The sequence below is a fragment of the Pyxicephalus adspersus genome, chromosome Z (assembly GCF_032062135.1).
Source record: "Pyxicephalus adspersus chromosome Z, UCB_Pads_2.0, whole genome shotgun sequence".
Classification (NCBI taxonomy): Eukaryota; Metazoa; Chordata; class Amphibia; order Anura; family Pyxicephalidae; genus Pyxicephalus; species Pyxicephalus adspersus.
In genome coordinates, this window is record NC_092871.1 from 51,253,714 (window position 1) to 51,274,745 (window position 21,032).

Genomic DNA, 21,032 nt, shown 5'->3' on the forward strand with positions numbered 1-21,032 from the left:
TCACAACCATAACTATCCTTCAGAATAAAGCTGCAGTACCAGCATAGCAGCACAATTTATACCAATTTCTGTAACTCATTTATTCACAACATTTGAGTTTTTTGAATGCCTTTGGCAAATGTGCTGTGTTTCTAAAGAGCTAGTACCTTTCTAAAGAGAGTTTGCTTTAGCTTGTTGGGCACTGTGAATAATTTTTCACGTCTTAAGCATCCCAGCTATGTTGCTTCTCAGGATACATGCGGGCTGATGGAGAGGGCGTTGAATGTCCTCTGTCAAAGGCTTTAAAGATAGTATCAGTTTGTAAAGTTTGCTGTGAATGAATACCAAACCCTGAGGCTTTATTAGTGTTCCTATTTCCAAGGGCATCCTTCACCATGTTTCCTCAGCCCTTATAAGTACAGCATAAAAAATGCATGACTTCATTAGTAGTAGGGACCAACAAGGCGATCATTTTCCTTGCCCAACTCACTATCGTAACATGAGAAATAAAACTTTTTTTGTTTTCGATTTGTGAATAGAGACATAAAGAAATCTTTGGTTTTGAAAAAAAAACTAAAAAGTTTTATTATGCTTTGAGACTCCTAAGTGGAGGCCTTTTTTTTCAAGCCCACCTCAGCGAAATGTAACTGGGTATACCATATTGTAGGTCACAAAGCCCTACTCCATTGATGGTAAGCAATTCATAAAACTTTATTGGTCCCAAGAAAACCAAGGTGATCACAGAACAGGCACACTCAGACATGTCTTGCCACCTAGCTAAGTTTCATTGTAGACTCCCCATAATCATATGTCAAGCTGGAACCGTCTTGAGGTCTTGAAATTTACACAGATTCATAGTGTGTCCGTGATTTTCGGTTGTGCCTTATCTTTTTTACCTGTTTTTTAAACTCAAAATGTTGCTGATGAACCCACATCATCATTACATTGGCTTTTGCATGCAGGTCAGTCATCTCTTCTCTCTCTCACATGATCTATCAAATCTCCATCATAACTGTTAGTTTTGACATTTACAATATCAATACTCCTGACTTTGTTGGAAGTAGTTAAAAGGGGAGGCAAAATTATTTCAATACAGAGAATTCACTTGTGAGGAAGGAAATGTTAATAAATTATGTTGTATAAATATAGGTATTGAAAACTGGTTGATGGGGATAGAATACTTAGAAAGTTTCCTCATGTTCATATAGCACAGCTCTGTTATTATCTGATAATCTGCCTATCTTCATCAAGATCAACATTCAGATTTAGTAAAGCTGGGAGAGACATACCCTAACCTTCAATGAGGCATTTAGTTGTGTACACCTTTTTTTTTAAAGAGGAAGAGAATATACTGATGTGACTTAATCTGCCTGCCTACTAACATGCACAAACAAAAAATATTGGACTTATTGGAAGATAAATCAATTGCACTGAACATGTAATTGCATATGTTGTCTTTAGCCGTTAGTATTCCATAACCTAAATGTATCTTGTATCAACAAATCAACTGCTTCAGATGTGGAAGATTTGCTTTCAAGAACACATGTGCTGTAATATATATTACAAAGAAGGAGGAGAGAGAAAGTGGACTATGTACCTCATTCCTACAAGTTTAATGAAGTTTTATTATATCATGTTTAATGCATATTTTAGTCTTTCTTTTTTGCGTGGAGTTTGCCTATTGCTATGAAATCACTAAGACGCTGGTTTGTAGGTGAGTTACAGTTTTTAAAGGTGAGGCGACAGTTAGCTCAAATGCAGGATTAGCAACCCAGATTCAGAAGTGCACTACTCATAAAACCTCCATTTATACCTCTATTTTTCCACCATATTTTATCTGTTATAGCTGTTCTTTACAGAAAACTGATGGTTGTTTGCAATAGAATATTTTTATATTATTATAGCTATATTACAGCTACTACATGTTTTTTTTCCTGGAATACATCAATAAGAGAAGTCTTTTATTTTTACTTTATTATAGGCAAAAATTAAGCTGTTCCAAAAAAAAAAAAGTTGTAATGGGCAGGAATACTCAGGATTATACATCAATATATTATCTTCCACCGCAAAAAGAAAAAAAGTATGGGCAATAAATAATTTAAAAAAAAGTATAATAATACTCTTTCAAAATAAAACAAACAGTAAAAAATGTTCAATAAAAGATTACACACAGCAGAGGTTTTAGAAGGCTCAACGTTGGAAGCTTTGTTGTGGTTTTTGAATGCAGAAAGGGGCATCATTTTTACACAATCCCCTATACTTGTGTTGAATAGTTAGAGCACTTGATCAGAAATTCCTTATCCTTCAACAAAATAGCCACCATGATCTTGGTTTGCTAAGGGAAACACCAAACCCAGTTGCACAGCATAGAGTGAATAACCCAGTCTAACCATTCTTGTTGAGTGATACTTTCCTGCTTGTGACCACGTCACACAGTTTTACTGTCATTCTGTATTCTTTATGAACGTTGTGCAAATTGTAAACACTGAGAACACTGCAGTCAAATAAAATAAACCATGTTTACCGACAATATGATCCAGGGAGCCCTATTGGTATCATAATTTTTTTAGTTTATTTGATTTAAGTGCTCACTTGATTTATAATATTATTTTTATTTGCAAAGTATTCCTGTGTTTTCAGAGGATCAGTAACACACTTCCAATTCTTTGACTGTAGGGATGGTTGTGCTAACTGATGTCTTGTGATGTCTGTATCTATCTTGTAAAATGTAAAAGACTATCTCATCTTTTCAACGACCATGCTATGTCTGTTTGATTTTCAAAAGTACTTTAGGGGAACAAAGTGTTTTTATTTTGATTATACTCTTTCTAAATTAGCACCAATTCTGTGCATTTCATTACCTCGGTTGAGAATTTTTTTTTATATGCTAAAAATACTCCTGATTCCTCATCCCATCCAGCTAATTATTCCCATCAGTCATATAATTGATGCAACGGACAGATTTTCTGAATTTCACTGGCAAAGCTTTTGTTAAATCTGACAGTTTATGATCCCTGTCCAGTGCTGGATGTGTGTGTGAACTGCTCTAGGCATACTGACACATCTTAAAGCTCTGACTGCACGGATCAGCCAAACTGTTATAGAGTGATACAAACTTTAGCAGGATATTTTCCACGGAACATTTTTTTTTTTCTGGTGGCAGCACGTGTTCATTAACGTGTAATAAAGGGCCAGAGAGTACAACCAGTTCCTTCACAGTATGCTCTGTAAAAAGGAAAACTTGGTGTGTGTGACGACGGCAGGGAACATTTTGTACAGTATCTGTATTTTTTCATGTCATTTTAAAATTGTATTTTTTCATGTATTTGTGATATTTCTACAATACACAGGCAATGACATGGAAAGTAAAATGTAGTTCTAAAGTATGGTGCTTGAGGGGAACATTGTCATTTATACATTAAAACTGTGCAACTGTGGGAAACCGGAAACCCACGCAGACATGGGGAGAACCTGCAAACTCCATGCAGATAGTGTCCTGGCTGGGATTCGAACCTAGGACCTAGCATTGCAAAGGCCAGAGTGCTAACCCCTGAGCCACCGTACTGCCCACCATTTATTAAGAATAATAATAATATAATGTATAGTCTGGGCACAGGTCCACTTTAAGGTGGTGACTACATAGAATTTATTATACCTAAATACAGATTACTAAGTTAAGGTTGTCCACCTGGACATTAATTAACTTAGGTTAATTGGCTTCCCCCAAAAAATTGACCCTAGACTACATTAATGACATATGACTTTAATAGGGACATTAGATTGTGATTTCCTTTGAGGGACAGTTGGTGACACTACTATGGACCTTGTACAGCGCTGCATAACATGATGGCGCTATATAAATACTGTGTAATAAAAATAATAATAATAATAATAATAATAATAATAGGATATATATAGCGCCAACATATTACGAAGTGCTGTACATCAAATAGGGGTTGCAAATTACAGATGAATACAGTCACTGACACAGGAGGAGAGGACCCTGCCTCGAAGGGCTTACAATCTAGGAGGTGGAGGAATTAACACACAATAGGAGGTGAGATATGTAGTGGTGGCAAGAAGTGATGGGTTGGCAAGTTTGAAAAAATTGGTTTTGAGTGTTCTTTTAAATGAGCAGAAAGTAGGAGCAAGCCGAATAAGACGAGAAAGACCATTCCAGAGAGTTGAGGCTGCCGTGCGTGTGATAACGTTATGAGCGAGGAAGTCAGTTGTAGGCCTTTGAAAGGGTGGAGAGAGCGGTTTAGGGAGTATTTTTCTACCAGGTCAGAAAGGTAAATGGGACAAGAACTGTGAAGGGATTTGAAGGAAAAGCACAGGAACTTGAATTTGATTCCAAGTTGAAATGGAAGCCAGTGAAGAGAATTGCACAGAGATGCAGCAGAAGAAGAGCGGTGGCAAGGATGGATGAGTCAGGCTGCCGCTTTTATAATAGATTGTAGAGTCAAGTAAGTATCGATTGTAAGTCGAGTTAGTGGAATACCAATGAGGAGGATGTTACAGTAGTCCAGTCGAGAGATGAAAAGTGTGTGTACAAGGAGTTTGGTGGTCTCAGGGGACAGGTAGGGGCGGATTTTGGAGATGTTGCGTAGGTGAAAATGACAGGACTTGGGAATGTTCTGAATATGGGGGGTAAATGAGAGGGCAGAATCAAAGGTGACTCCAAAACAATGTGCCTGAGAAGAGGGACGAATACCAGTGTTGTTAACAGTGGAATTTGTCGGGGAGATTTGGAATTTGAGGGGGGATGATGATGAGTTCTGTTTTATCCAGACTGAGTTTCAGGAATCGGTCAGACATCCATGATAAGATGGCTTACAGGCAGCATGAGACCTTACCCAGGACTGAAGGAGACAAGTCAGGGGTGGACAGAAAGATTTGAGTGTTATCAGTATACAGATGGTACTGTAAACCACATACATATTACTATTTATATAATCCTAATAACCATTAAAAGAGCTTAAATGTCTGCCCCAAAATAAAACTGCCCATCCACCTAGTCTTAGCCATTTTGTACCCACCTAGCTGCTTCTATTTTAAATTTAACTGTTCATATATAATTTATCAAACTGTTCATATGTAATTTATACCTCAAGTATTATGGGCCATCTTCAGGCCTCTAACAACAATCTCAATGGACCTATGCACATCTCCATTCAAGGCTAACAGCTGCATTTTGAATCTCAGAACTGTGCCTGAAACCTACACAACACAAACGCAACCATGTGAAAATGCTAGCACAAAATGATTCCCAGCTTCATGGCGTCTGTTTTGAGCAGCTGAGCATCTAGAAACTCTCAACAGCACCTTTGGTAAAAAGGTTGGAAGTCTATGGATGTGGACTGAGCATCAGGCTGCCCCAACAACCTAAAAAACTACTTGTTTTTTACATAGGAATACTGCCAGTTTGCAAGATCCCAACTCATAAGAAAAAGTTGAGATTTCTGTGTCTGTTGTGAAATTTAAAAATATATGTTTCCTTCATTGCTATAGATACAAAGGTGAATAGGAACTTTTAATGTGGTTTTATAGAGTGACTGAAACGTTAAAATATTTTAGAAAGCATAGTCCGGGCATAGGTTCACTTTAAAAAAAAAATGCTCTTTCACAAGTAAGGAGGGCAAGACAAGGCCAACATTATCCACTTCTGATAAACGTTCAGGTAAAAATCACCATCAAGCTTCTGAACAGAACTCCTAGGAGTCATATATAGCTACTAAACTTTTATAGCCAAAAGTGACTCATAAATAGTTTCAAATTTGTCAGATCCATGTACATAAATCTTTGACTTGTTTGAACAAATATTGTTGACTAAAAGGGGAATTAGAGAGTACAGCAAATATGCATCATACAGAGAGGCTTCTATAAATTGGAGCTGCATGACAGGTCTCGTTAAACCTAACTGATCCATTGTCAAAGCTTGTGACAGCCATACAAGAAAGAATAGCTAATCCTGACAGAAATTGTGCGTCTGTCACTATTCTCATGAATTATTGTTACATGGGTGTAGATGTTTTTATGTATTATTGATACATGGATGTAGAAGATGATACAAAATGATTTGGGACTCTTTGGAGTCTATTTACTTTTCATAATAGTACTATGTCAAAATGACTTAAAAGCGTGATAAAGTTAAAATTGTAGCTCAGTAAAAGATAATCTGAAGCATGTGTTTGACTCAAACCTAAAGAAACCTGCAGAATTGATCTAATCTGGCTATTATCTAATCAGACAGCACAACAAGAACAGTGATTTTTTTTTTCTTCACTAAAGTTAATTAACAAATATCAGATAGCCAAGGAGTATCACCACATGGATAGTGGTTGTTGTTGGCTAACAGTGATGGCTTTTGTTTTTCTATTTTTAATCCTGCTGTCTGGAAGATTACAGGGGGCTAATATTAAGGCAGATTGTCTTAAACTGTTTAATTCAAAATGTATTGCTCTACTGGAATAAATAGTGGTATTTTGCTACTTTAGTAATTTCAGTAATTTAGTAATTTCAGCTTTTATAGCTGTAGTTGTAGTTATCAGAGTGCCCCATGTTCGAAAGCCATAGCACATCTCAGGAACAACAACCCTACCTTTACACATAATGTAGTTTGGCAAGTGAAATTCACAAAATCAGATGATGTCAGACTTCAATAGTCTCTGAAAAAATTGTAAGAGACTTTGCTGTTCATGTACAAACTCAAATAAAAAAAAAAATGTATTAATACATTATTGTTTAAAGTTATAATTAGGTATTTCTAGTGAAATTTGCTAAAAATGCAGAAGAGTGGAAGTGTCAGTCGCTTTCCCACTTGAGGAAGAACTGCAAGGGTAATGCATAAAAATATGTTAACTTCAGTGTGGTTTTATGCCCCTGGGCAATTAACAACAATTAGCTAAGTGCCTGGAGTGGCATGGTTTTCCACCCAAGGTGAATAAAGGCCCTTTTGTTTGAGTAATGTTCTTATTGCTAGTTTTTAGGGTATTTGTGTAATTTTAATGTTACTGTTGATATTGTGATATTAATGTAATGGCTTATGTATGTTTTCATATTGTACAGGGCTGAAATGGACCATTATGTTCAATAATAAGACACAGTACATGAAAAACACTAATCTGAAGGTAGAACAGTTTCTGTGTCAGCAATTGTTTTGTATGAGAATTGTTGCAATCTTCCAACAAAGCTAAACATAAACAATTCTTTATTTTGATGTTTATGTAACTTATTGGTGGTGTTATATAATAAGGTGGTTGTAAAGTTTACAAAAAAAAATTACAAATTATGCTATACAATTTTTGTTTGAAAACTTTGGAGGTGATTTCACTGATCTTTTGGGTCTTTGGGATAAGATGCGAGAGCAAATTTTCTTGGTGGGGCAGCAATGATTAAAAAAAAACCTGGACTTTTGGTTTTGGCGCCTCATGGGGTAACAGCTTGATACGGAGGCTCCCGCTCACCCGACTCAAACTTGGCTGTTATCAGCCCATTTCACGCCGTTAACCCCCCGTGCACAGTACGCTGCCGCTCGGATGGAAAAATTCCTAGGGAAATCTCAGGCACACCGTTCTCAGTCACCAAAGGCATAACAAGAAAAAGACTGCGCCATTCTATCCAAGATAGACGACTCCTCTCTTCTACAATTCCAGCAGGCTGTACCTGCAGCTCCTGAACAAGTAGGCTCCCTTGCAACAAATCACATGCTAATTGCAGACGGAGTAGCAGTACTTTTAAAACCCACAATACAAGAGGCTATCAATACAGCCATTGGCAAAAGAATATTATCGATCAGGCAAGAGATCAGAGAACACTCCCAGGATATACACAGTGCTGAAGATAGAATTACTACAGTGGAAGATGATCCTATTCATGCACAGGGCACTATTGCAACAATGGGCAAACGTATAGATAGTCTGTTCAAGAAGATTGATGAACTTGAAAATATTAATCGCAGGAACAACCTACGCATTGTAGGAGCCCCAGAAAAGTTTTCTCCAGGCCAGCTCTTGGAACTTAGCTCCACTACTATACCGACACAATAAGGGATAAATAAGCCTTGCCAAGTCGAGGGTGTGTATCGCATGTGCCAGCAGAGAAAAGAAAGCATTAATCCTAGGCCTATCATCACACAGTACCATGATTATGCAGACAGGTCTGCCATACTGCAATTTTATCGATCACACAGAGAATTACCGTGGAAACCTATTGCACAAACCTATTCGTTTTTGCTGACTATTCTGCGGAGGTCTCTCGCAAACGGAAAATGTTCCAAGAAGTCTGCTCGGCACTGCATGTGCGACAAGTGTGGTTTCGTTTGACTTATCTGCTACACTACACATTGCTAACCTCAAGGGAGCAAACCACCTATTCACTAACCATAAGGAGGCTAAAACCTTTTTGGGGAAATGGCTCTCCACTCAGGAACAAACGCAGGAAACGTCACCGACTGATCAGGTATTGGAACCTGCTGAGGGTCACCAGGGTCACCTAATTCAGTTACCTCTATTTATTCCACTTGCAGGTCTTATCGCAACACCAAGACGCCACGTACACAAACAAAAGCACAGCATGAAAAGCATAAGATGAAGAATAAATAAGTTCCATTCCTGAGCGGAGGCACTTATTGATCTTACTAGTTTCCAGGCGTGAAACGTTAATTATTCTTTGATATTCTATTCTTCGGGTGTGAATCCACAAAATATGGTTCTGTTTCTAATGTCACCCAGGAGGAAAAAAGGAAGTCCACTAAAATTACATTATTGGGGGTATTTTTTTGTCCCTGATTTCCCTTACTTTTTCCTTTCTGATCTGGAATTAGACATTTTTTTGGGCTACCAGATTTTTCTGGTACCCCACTTCTATGCATTGTTTTAACATGATTGACCAAGGGACACTTGGAAGCTCTTCTATTCACTAAAATGAATACTCATAAAGGAACTTTGCAACTTTTCTGGATGAGATGGATATTCTGGGTGAGATGTACCGATATATTGAATGATTTAATGTCTATAATTTTACCGTGTTTATTCTTGCCATGATACAGGTAATGTCATGAAATGTTAAGGGACTGAGGTATTCTAATAAGAGTGTCACAAATCTGCCACAATTATGGAGAAGTGGACCCCCTGTCCAAATCTAGCCTTTCTATTCTATCGATACGCCTACTTCCTGGAGAGTGTTGTTCACTTGGTTGTCTGTTGTGAAGGGGTTTCTCTTCACCATAGAAATGATTCTGCGATCATCCACCACTGTTGTTTTCCGAGGACATCCAGGTCCTCTGGCGTTGCTGAATTCACCAGTGCTTTCTTTCTAATGATGTACCAAACTGTAGATTTTGCCACTCCTAATATTGTAGCAATTTCTCAGGTGGGTTTTTTCTGTTTTTGCAGCTTACGGATGGCTTGTTTTACCTGCATAGAAAGCTGTTGTCCTGTTGTCTGTTCACAGCAAAGTCTTCCAAATACAAGCAACCCCCTTCACATCAACTCCAGGAATTTTATCTGCCTAATTGATAATGACATAACGAAGGAATTGCCCACACCAGCCCATGAAATAGCCTCAATTGTCCAATTACTTTTGAGCCCCTAAAATGAAGTGATTGTGTAAAAAAAGGCTTTAGCTCCTCACATTTTTATGCAATCTTTTTGTTCAACCCATTGAATTAAAGCAGAACGTCTGCAGTTCAACTGCATCTGAGTTGTTTCATTTAAAATTAATTGTGGTAATGTACAGAACCAAAATTACAAAAAAGTTGTCTCTGTCCAAATATTTATGAACCTAACTGTATATCTGGTGAACAACAAGTACCAGATCAGCTGTGCTGCTGATCTTTAACAAAGAGAATGTCTGTCCTGTGACAATAAAAACGCCTGGGGGCAGACATTGCACTCTTGCATGAGACGCATTTACATACAGAAGATTTTGATAGGATCAAAAAACTATGGGTAGGTAAGGTTGGAAGCTGACCAGGCAGGAAGGATTGTAAAAACGTATTTGAATTTTCCAGGTACAGATTTATCCCTTTACAATGTTTATGCGCCAAATTCTCCCACTAATGTGTTTTCCAAGAGGTTACCAGTTTGCTCCTTTGGGAACCTAATGTCAACAAACTTGTTAGAGGAGGTTTCAGTACAGTTATGCATGTAATAGGTGAGAATATATGTTAAAATCCAAAATGGGGATTAATTAGTTAATTGATAGTGTCTGCTGCACACTCACAGATAGAGGTGTGGTAATGAAGGGTTTCAAAATACTCACTTTTTTGGCTTGTCATTAGGATGTGAAAATGCAATCAAAGTAAGCTGTTAAAGTTAATTAGCCTCTTCCATTTTAATCTGAAGCCTGTACCAACCTGATATTGGATACCTGCATTGACAGATTCTGAGACTCATTTATCCAGAATATAGACATCTCTATTGATAGCAGTAAGTGCTCTACATGTCAATACAATATTTGCATAAAGATAATGCTGAGTTGTTATAATGAATATGTAAATGTCTGTATTCAATAGGCTAATGAACTCCTGATGAAGCGGACTTGGTTCTGAGAAACATGTCGATATATCGTTAGCCTATTCATTATGTACTAACCTCTGGATGTAATATGTACCAACTTTTGGATTTTTGTGATGTTATTAACCAAGTTTTATGAAATATAAATTAATAAATCATTGGAATATTTCTAAATATACTGTTTGAGGTGTTCAAAAAATATTATATGCTTTAAAAGTTCCAAGGCCAATGACCCAGCCAAAACAAAGTGTCTTGCAATGTGAGATTGAAAGGGATGTGGCATATTCTAGCCATTTGCATTAATCTAAAGGAGCTATCTTGAGTACATTTGTTAGCAGTTATGCACGTAACCAACGATAGAACAACAGGGCATTTCCAAGGCATAAGGGTAACCCCTTCCCATCCAGGTACTTTATTGTCTGATTTTGTACAGACAACCGACCTACATGAGTGTTGGCGATATCATTTCCTGCTTGAAAAACAGTACAATTTTTATTCGCATGTATATATCTCCCAATCCAAAATTGATTATTTTTTCTGCTCTGAATCTGTTATTTTTTGGTTGAGAAGCTAAATATTTTGACTATAGCACTGTCTCTAAGAGAAGTGCAACCCAAAGGAGATTCATGGCTATAGAGATTTCCAACATATTTAGGCAATGATTTAGCTTTTCAAGCGGAACTAAAATCAGCATGGTATACTTATACAGTCACCAATTCGGAACATAAGGCCAATCCTATTGTCCTTGCAGGCAGGTAAAGCGTACATGAGAGGACGTATCATATCCTAGGGTATGTGGCGTCCCATAAAAAACAGACCTGAATGGCCTAAATACAGCCCTGCAAACTTTATGCCAAGCACATAGTACTTTCACTGACAATCCGACCCCTGGTCACAAACAATCTTGGTTAACAGCTAAGGCTGAATTTGATAAATGGGCTGAAAAACAAGAAATGTTTAGGAAAAAATATATTGACTTGCGGTTCCACAAATACAGCAATAAGGCTGGGAAACTTTTGGCCAAACTTACCCACCCCCCAGGTAACCAAACATATATTCCAGCTTTGTATAATACATTAGGGGATTTGGTTATGCAACCCAAGGATATCAATACAATATTGGAATCATTTTATATCCAACTTTATAAGAAAAAAGTGCTAGAACCTAATTAGGAGGCAAAGTGTTTTTATGCAGTGCAGATGCCCGTTTTATCAGAGGGAGTTTCTCAGCGCTGATATTACTGAACAGGAATTAAAAGGTGCCATATTCTCTCCAGTAAACTGTAAAGCCCCTGGCCGGGACGGGCTGATGGGTGAATATTACAAACTCATTAAAGAAGATATTATGGAGTATTTGGGTGATGTTTATAAGTCAATGTGGCAGACTGAAACCTAACTCCCTTCTGGGAGAGAATCTTTTATCAATGTCCTCCTAGAACCGAGCAAGGATCTTAGACAACCGTCATACTATCGTCCAATTTTGGTAATTTCTTTGGAAGTCAAGCTAATTTTAAAAATATTAGCAGATAGGGTAACGAAATACCTGCCGCACATAATATCCCCTATGCAAGTAGAGTTTGTCAAGAGCAGATCTGCGGTAACAAAAATCCGTAGAGTGCTTATAGAATTGGAATATGCCAAATGTCATCCTACTTTAGACCTGGCAATAATAAGTATCGCCGAGAAGGCATTCGATAATGTTCATATCCCTTTGCTGTTCAAGGTATTGGAAAAAATGGGTATATGAGGGCCCTATGATAATTTATTGGCAGCTCAGATGTACTCGGACCTCCGAGCCAGAATTAGCACTCCTGGCTTTCCGTCAAGTTCCATACCATTAGGAAGGGGAACGAGGGCTGCCCTCTATCCGCTCCTGTTCAACATTGCCATTGAACCTTTTTGACATTGTACTATTTCTTGCTAATCCATCAAAAGATATTGCTACTATACAACACATGCTGACATTATTCAGGTTTGAAAATCAATTTCTCGAAAAGTGAGATAGTTCCATTGACCAATATAAGGGATAAGCAATGGGTACACTCCTCTCCTATTACATTTGTCAGGGATCATCTCACTTACTTGGGCATCTGTATTGGTAAATCACCATTGTTTCTATATAATTTGAATTATCTGCCTCTGTTTCATAAATTACTTAGAGAGCTACAACTGTGGGAAAAATTACCTGTATCACTGATGGGATGCTGCCATCTCATTAAAATGTTTTTTTTCCCTGTCTCCCCGTTTCCTGTATCCGCTACAAATCATGCCAATCCAAGCTTTAAATAAATAATTTACTCGATTTTTTGGCTGGGGAAGAGACCCAGAATCTCGCTGACTAAATTATACCTTTCGTTATCGAAAGGGGGTGTAAACTTCCACAGTATCAGACTTTATAATTTGGCCTGCAGTTTAAGACATGTTATAGACTGGATAAAAGAGACATCTTATTATTCAAACACTCAACTAGGGCAGGCATTTGTGTATCCCCGGCACTTAACAGCACTTCTGCAGTGCACTGCAGTAGTAAATTATTGCAACTACCTCAGAACCTAAAGCATAACATACTCATACTAGACACTATACTTACCTAGAGAGAACTCTGAAGTAAACTGGAGTTGCCGTGCTCCCTGTATAAATATCTACCAATTGAAAGGAATCCACAGTTTCGTCAGGGAATAGGCTATGAGTGTTATCAGGTCTGAGCCGATAAGGGTTTGAAGACAGAGGGCGATTTTTTTCTCCCCTGCTTTTACCAGACAAATCACCTTGAGAACTTTGATACAATATTATGCTTTACCATCAAGAGCTGCACATCCACTCTACTATTTACAGTTTTTGAAATTTTGTTATGACCCAGCTAGAGTGGCAGAACGTGATAGTTTTGATAATCTTATAGCCTTGGCACCTCCATCTATAGCTTCTATTTATCCTAGATTACAAATGTAATATTAAACTATTTTTCAAAGTTTCAACTCAGGGATGGCAGAAATATTTTAACATTCTAGATCTCCATGAAATTCTAGATCTCCATGAAATAACATTCTAGATCTCCATGAAAATTGTGAAGGGATATCTTTTGGTTCGAAGAACCACTCCCAATGAAATTTGGAAGGAGACTCAGTTTAAGATACTCCATAGAGCCTACAAGGTATCCCCTCCCACGAGTGTTACCCAATCTACCATTATAACCAAAAATATTAGATGTCTAAAATGTAACCATGAAAAGGTTACACCTAAACATAGTCTATGGGACTGTAATCAGATCCAACGACTGTGGAGGGATGTTCTATTCTATATTACAAGAGTGATGAAGATACAGTTGGTACTGGAACCACTATTATGTGTGTTCAGGAACTGGGATTTACAAGATGGCAACCTAAAGAATATTATTACAAAATTACTAAATATTGGATAACATTATGTCTATTGGCAACACGCAAAGCAATCAATGTTGCAATGTCGGGTAGATTGACAATGATCGAATCCTCAATGCAAACATTTTATTACAGAGATTTATTAGAGACATAGGATTCAGGGGATATTACTGTAACTAAGTTTTTTGACAAATAGTATGCCTATATGGAATATACTCTTGACCTAGTGGATCTAGGTCAAGTTCTACACTGTTGTCCCCATTCCACATGGCATAATTTACATTTCCCATAATGTTTGGGTTCTTTTCTATGAATATTTTCATTCCTTGATCTCAGTGATTTGACCTGGATGGTAAAATATCTATGATGCATGGAAGTGAATTTAGTGTTTTGTGAAAGCAATCTACCAGATTAGAATTTATATGAGATTTATTTATTTGAGATTAAATTATCAGGTATAAGAGGAAAATATAGAAAATGGTGGAAACGGCCCCAAACGATTTTGTTATTGTTTTTTTTATTATAGCAATGGTTCAGTAAAATATTACCATACTGCGAAAATGAAAATGTTATTAGATGATTATCCAAAAACTCTGTAAGATGTCTTAATTTTACTGCCTTTTTTTTGTCCGACAATGTAACTGAGCCTACTTTTGTATTTGTATTTGCACTATCTTCATGTTGTATTACTTTGTTTGTAACTGTCTTTCTGTGTTTATAAATAAAGTTTACAAAAAAAACCTTATGTGTTTAAACCATTTCTTAACTTTTATATAACTAAATCAATAGTTTACAGTTTAAGACTATTTTTAAGATTACATTACTTGTTGTTTTTGCAGCTTTTAAATCGAAAGGACAAAACCACTTTTGAGAAGCTAGACTACCTTCTTTCTAAAGAGGACAATTACAAGCGTACACGGGAATACATCCGCAATTTGAAGATGGTTCCAATGATTCCATATTTGGGTAAGTGTTTGAGTGCTGACTCATGCTCAGTGCTGCTCTTCAGACTTGATTTTGAGAGTTTGTTTAAAAATAAACATGGTATTTCCTATAGTTCAGCAGTGAAATCACCTTACCTTGAAATCAACTTACTTCTTCCAATGTGTAAAACAGTACTGATGCAGGGTGTATTATCTAAAGTTTTTTTCTAAATGTCTGTAATCCCGCTGGGAAAACATTTCTGCTGCCCATTGTTTTCAAGACAGAAATGTTCCAATTTTAACTGGAACAGGAGGTACGGGGAAATCTTAAAAAAATACATATTTTACCCACTCTGCCTAAAAAGTTTGGGCTTAAGAGTCACTGTATGTGTTCATTAACACTTAGGATGTATAAGGATGCTTACCAGTTCTTTTCATCCTTAAATTTTACTGCAGCAAGGTCTCATCAAAAATGTAATTGCTTGATAGCATATCCTTCTCCCCACTGCCTGCAACTATTTAACAAAAAGGTTTATGTGACAAATATATATTCGTACTCAACTGGCCCTTTACCGGCTAGATGTAAAAAAGTCATACCTGTCCAGAGTGCATGCTTTGTGTAACTTTACAATGGTTCTTGATCAGCTACTACAAGCTGAAAATGGTCTGTGAACATATTAGGATGCAAAAAATCAGCTCGTCCTGTGCATGGGAGTTAATCCTGGGGTTTCCTGCATCCTTCCTACCAGTAACAGATCAGTTTATACATTAGAAAAACATGGTCCTTGTCAGTAATGTAGATTTTCTCTGCTTGAAAGGGACTGTAGTTTTATGACATGTTATTTCAGTACATGGTGTTCCTCTGGTCTGGAATGAATGCATGTGTTTCACAGCTGGACTAATAAAAGTGCAGTTTTGTGTTCCTGGTTTTCCAGTGTATACTTTGCTTTGTTTTCAAGTGTACTTTGCTGGCAAGTTTGATCTACTGGCCATTTTTATGTGTTCAATATTATTGTTAACTTGCTAATGAGCATAAATCACAACTCTATGTAACAGAATGTGTTTATGTAACAGATTATACTACAGTAAAATAAACAGATATGTAAGAGACTGAGTTCATCAGAACTGAATGTTTGTGAGATATGGTGCTATTTTTAAACCAGATGTTACGATCTACTTTTCCAAGTGTTTGATAGCCTTTTAGGTTTGCCCTTATAAAAAGCCCTATGCTCAAATTACCATACAGAAAAATGGCCTAGTTGTATTGCCAATATGTAATAAAGAATGGAGTGTATGAAAAATGTAATGAAGAAGGAGTTTACCAACCTGGCAGTTGAACCACTTGAACAGAACTGAATCTTAGGAGTTCACATGCATATATTCAATGTACATTTGGTCTGACGTGTTCAGACTGAAGAACTCCAGTTAAAATTTAAAATCAAAAGTAACATTGTTTCTAAAAAAAAAATTGTGATGTATATTCTTGTAAGGATTGATCATTATTTTATTTGTTGACACTGTATATTAAATCTTGCTTCTTTTTATTTTTCTTGTTATTCATTTATAGTTTGTGGCAAAGAGAATAGTCAGTTATATTTGGAACTATTCTTGAGGATTTTAAAGTCTGATTAGGAAAACTGCAATCTCAGCAAGACCGTGCTGTTTTCCCTAACATGATTTGAGCTGTAAATTATACATCTTCGGAATGCCTGTGGGTTTAAGGACCTTACAATTCATGTAATAACTTCAACTTCCTTTTCTTAGCTTCCACTTACCAGGTTTTTATATTTTAGGGTGGGAGATTGCCGTATTCAACTGAAAGCCTAAGCAAGAGCCTAACAGCAAATTGTAATGTAATTGTAATGATGTAATATTGCTAAGCTTAAAAAATTTAAAATACATAATTATCTTGATAAATCCCAGTATCATAAGCAGTGTTCATCCGTCTGTTTACATTTTTCAGACATGCCCTCTTTTACGGAGTCCCATCAACTTACTGCTGAATTGATGTGCTATCATGGCACAGGCGTTTCCTACCAGGAAAGTTTATTGCCAATCCCATGCCAGATGGGTCTAATTTTTTTTATGTTATTTACTTGGATGCTATTGACATCTGGGAGGATCTCGTGTGTGCACATCCATAAAGAGATTACGTCTCCACGTTGGCACAAGAATTTCTTAAAAGTGCTCTGGAAGATCTGATCTCCCTGGCCAGGCAAAGGGGTCTGTGTGCCAGCCTTCTTTACCCACTTTCTGTGGAAGCAGCAGACAAAGAACTATAATGTTGATAAAACAGTGTTTTTATTTGATTATTTTCATTTTATTATGTATACATCACAGTTTTATAGCACAGGTAATTCAGTTACACTTTTGCTTGGGTCTAATTTTTATTCTGTCACTCAACTAGTTGCTTCGATTTCTAAACTTCTTGGGAATGCAATCTTGCCCAACAACACTTTGAAAAGCCTATTGAATTATATTTTTTTTTTACTTTTTCACAATAAATAATGATTGCATAATTTACCTAGAAATCTGTGTAGTGTCTATACCTAGTGTCTGTACCTAGAAAGTCTATTCTTATTTTAATGATAACCAGGCTCTGTGGTTTTGGGGTGATGTATTGACAGAAGTATGTTCTTCAAAAAGTTTCCAAATTTAAAAATGAAAAAATAAAAGTGAATCATTATTCAGAGATGGACATCTGGATTTAGGCAGATTTGTATTTGATGAGTTTTATGTCTTTGTGGTCCCCCCCCCCCTCCTCTGATGTAAATAAATCATTTACATGGACATATGAAAGATTACACATTACGTGGGTCAAGTAATTTCACATATTCTGCTTTGCGCCCATCTGTTTTTCATTTTCCTCCTGAAGATTTGGAAAATCTTCAAACCATACTTCATTATAGAGGTGGGAGAAGACTAAAGAGGGTTTGGTGTACATACTTCCCTTTTTTTGTCTCTTTTTTTTTTTTTTTTAATAAATCAGTTATATGTAGTTCTCTAAAACCTGGACCCTGTCATAGTAATGTGCATTAGCGTTGTGTTTTAGCTTGGAGAAAACTAGACATGCTTGCAATTGTTCTGTTTTCTCCAAGCTAAATTGTTCTGTCTACTTTTTCCCATTACTGCTCTGCACAGCTATTTTATTTTTTTCATGTTATCAATGTATTTTTCTTCATTTAAATAAATTTGCTGCTCTGATTGTACATATTTTTGCTATATCATAGCAAATATCATCCCCAAAGTTCTGCACAATGTACCAAAGTACCTCCAGCACATCTTGGCAATTCAAAAAAGTTTTTATGCCTCATAGTGATTGCTATGTGTTTTGTAATACAGCACTTCTGTTGTGCCTTTTAGTGATTATCTAGCAAAGTATTAGGCCTTAATAAAGCTCTCCAAGACTGGAGAGGATACACTTCATCAGTGAAGCTGGGTGATCAAGCAAACTTGGAATGGATTTCTTAAAAATAATTTTCTATTTGTTAGCAAATGTTTTCAGTCCTGGACAAGCTCCATTCTAGGTTTGCTGTGTCACCTAGGTTTACTGATGAAAATGTATCCTCGTCAGTCTTGGAGAGCTTTAATAAAGTATGTCTATGGACTCTGTAGCTGTAGATTTTAGACCCTTTTACTGTATCCTGATTCATGTTGTTTCCCAGGCAGTATTTATTTGGTTTGTCCCTTACACCATCTTCATATAGCTTTAAAATTGCTAAGCTTTTACAAGGATAAAATGCCTTTTATTTTATGTTCTTTCAAGCAGTGGAGAAAATACATAATTATGTTAAAAATAATGGGGAGAGTTGGAGGTATATACCTCCAACTCACCAAGTAATAGAAAATGTTGTTTGTTTTCTTAAAACAGTTAAAAAAGTTAAAAATGACTTAGTGGTTAACTGGAGAGTATTGATTCAGAATGAGCAAAAATACAATTTATTTAGCCTACAAATTGGGACTCGCTTTTAAGTGCTTCCTGTTTTTTTCATCAGTCATACTGATGATATCATTATCACAAATATTTACTCATTGCATTTTATATCCCTATTTCACCTTCATATTACATCATACAATATCCTATTTATGCTGTTGATAAATACAGATGTTCCAGGAATGATGAATGCCGTAGAATTACCAAAATGTCACCACTTAGCCTTGCCAATGTTGTTGCTTGCTTGCAGTGACCAGAAAAACACTACTAGAGACACGTTCACAGCTTTGTATGTTCTTAGCGGAGTAATGGTCCCAAACTTTTGGCTAGGCTGTAGGAAAGTTTTTTGAGTTGAAAGCTTGGGTCTGTCTGCAATCATAATGTCTTTCTGTTAGTATATACAAGCTGTGAGATGGGAACCTATTTCATGCGAACAAGAGAGATGAAGCCCAGTACTTCTGGGCAGGGAGTCAAAACCCTTCTTTTATGGGTGTCCTATTTTATAATGTTTTTAGTTGGAGAACTACTGTCAAATATGAATATTTTCCATTTATATTAAATCTTGGCTCAAATAATTCATCTAGCCATTCCTTTTGTGTGTCCCATTTGTAATTATATCTGATTGGCAATATTTTCCTATTTCCTGAACATCTCTTAGTATTCAGCACATTTGTTACCATGTATTTATTTGTTGTGCCAGCATCCTGACATGCAACTTTGGTTTGTGCCCACCGTTGTTTGTTACCAGTATACTATGTAGTAGATTTGTTTTGCCGCAAAACAAATATGTGTGCAGACGTAGCACACGGTTAATGGTGCTAGGATTAGAGCTGTTATAAGGTTTTCTTTGGGATTAAGATTTAGTGTAGGAGTGAAAATAAGGGTCATGACTTTCCACACATCCAGCCATTTTTGTATTATTTGAAAGTGGCAGCTTCTGTATTACCTCTCTTATCTTTTGTATTGATAAATTTGTTTTGTATTGTTTAGTATTGATTATTTAGTAAGAGATCCCTTGAGAGCATGGGGATCACTGGGTCAGGAAAATACCAGTATAAAAACTATGCTTATCCCATCCCCAAAAATATTTGGTTGTTGTTCTTGTCCCTATTGAACTGTGTAACTGTAATGTGTGCTTTAATTCACTGTAATGTGTGCTTTAATTCACTGGTCTCATGAATGTTGAAATCTTCACATTACAGGGAAGTTAAAAGTAGTGATTATGTTAAGTAATGGGTCCCAAGTGTTAAGATCAGACTGCATTCTCAGTCCAATTGAGAAGATGTTCAAAGGTATGTCAAGAATCCTTAGAGTTTTTCTTTTCAGCTTTGAGCCTTTTTAGGTACTCTTTGGTGGTGATTGGTGTGCTTTATGTTTTAGTGTTAGTGAAAAAGTTAGATTAAGCATTATGTTTAGGGATTAAGGTTGTTGCCACACTTACCTCTTCCTCACTAAAGTGCAGGCGCCTCTCTCCTGTGCATGCGGGCAGTACTGACCCTGGGCGTGCCTGCGCTCCCAAGTATTGTCACTTTCGTCCATCCCGCTGGCCGATCAGGAAATAGCCTCTTAATCTTCCCTGGCTATTTAGCTAGCTGAGATACAGCATTCGATATACATACATACATATATACGATATACATTCGAGATACAGCAACATGTCTCTAGTGCCGAGGCCCCTAGCTCTGTCAAGCATTTCCTGTATACCTGTTTGGTATTTTAGTGTTTCCCCCGTCCAGCTCCTGTGTTAACCCCTTGTTGCCCAGTCTGTTGTTTCCCAGCGTATTCCCTTGTGCTGTCCCAGTTTTCTCTCTGTCTGTGGAAATTCCTTTGTCACCTGTGCCTCCTGTTGCTTCCAGTGTCTTCGGTGTTTCCTGTGTCTGCAGTGGCCCCTGTGTCACTGGTGTTTATTTCCTGGATCCTCTTGCTTGCTGCTTGCCTTGACCTCGGCCTACCTTGACGATTCTTCTGCTTAGTGATTTGGTACCGTGTATCCTCCTGCCCACCCTGGTGTGCCCAAGGAGCGCAGCCTGGCAGTAATTAGCAGCGTAACATCCTCACCTTTAGAAGCTCTAGATGAGACCTGGTTACTGCTTAGATTGCGCGCCTTTGTCCTTCTCAGGGCTAACACCATTTCTGTACAAGCCGTAGTGCCCCCCTAGTGGCCCTGTTTCCTTTGTGGTTCTCCCTTGGGGTCAACTTGTGGTTTGATATAAACTACTTGGTTTTGGCTTTTTGAGTATTTTAGGTATGCCTATTGATGCCACAGAATGTATCAGATGTGAACTTCAGTGGCAAATACATGT

The 21,032-nt window shown here is 37.2% G+C and overlaps 1 protein-coding gene across 8 annotated transcripts in view; it reads left to right on the top strand.

The window, feature by feature from the left end:
• The window catches only part of RALGPS1 (Ral GEF with PH domain and SH3 binding motif 1), a 380,912-nt gene that overhangs the window by 120,563 nt on the left and 239,317 nt on the right, over nt 1–21,032 (top strand). For all 8 annotated transcript variants that reach the window (XM_072431079.1, XM_072431084.1, XM_072431083.1 and 5 more), the window contains one exon: nt 14,712–14,838. In XM_072431079.1, coding sequence (XP_072287180.1) covers nt 14,712–14,838 — 127 coding nt within the window. The remainder of the gene's footprint in view (nt 1–14,711; nt 14,839–21,032) is intronic.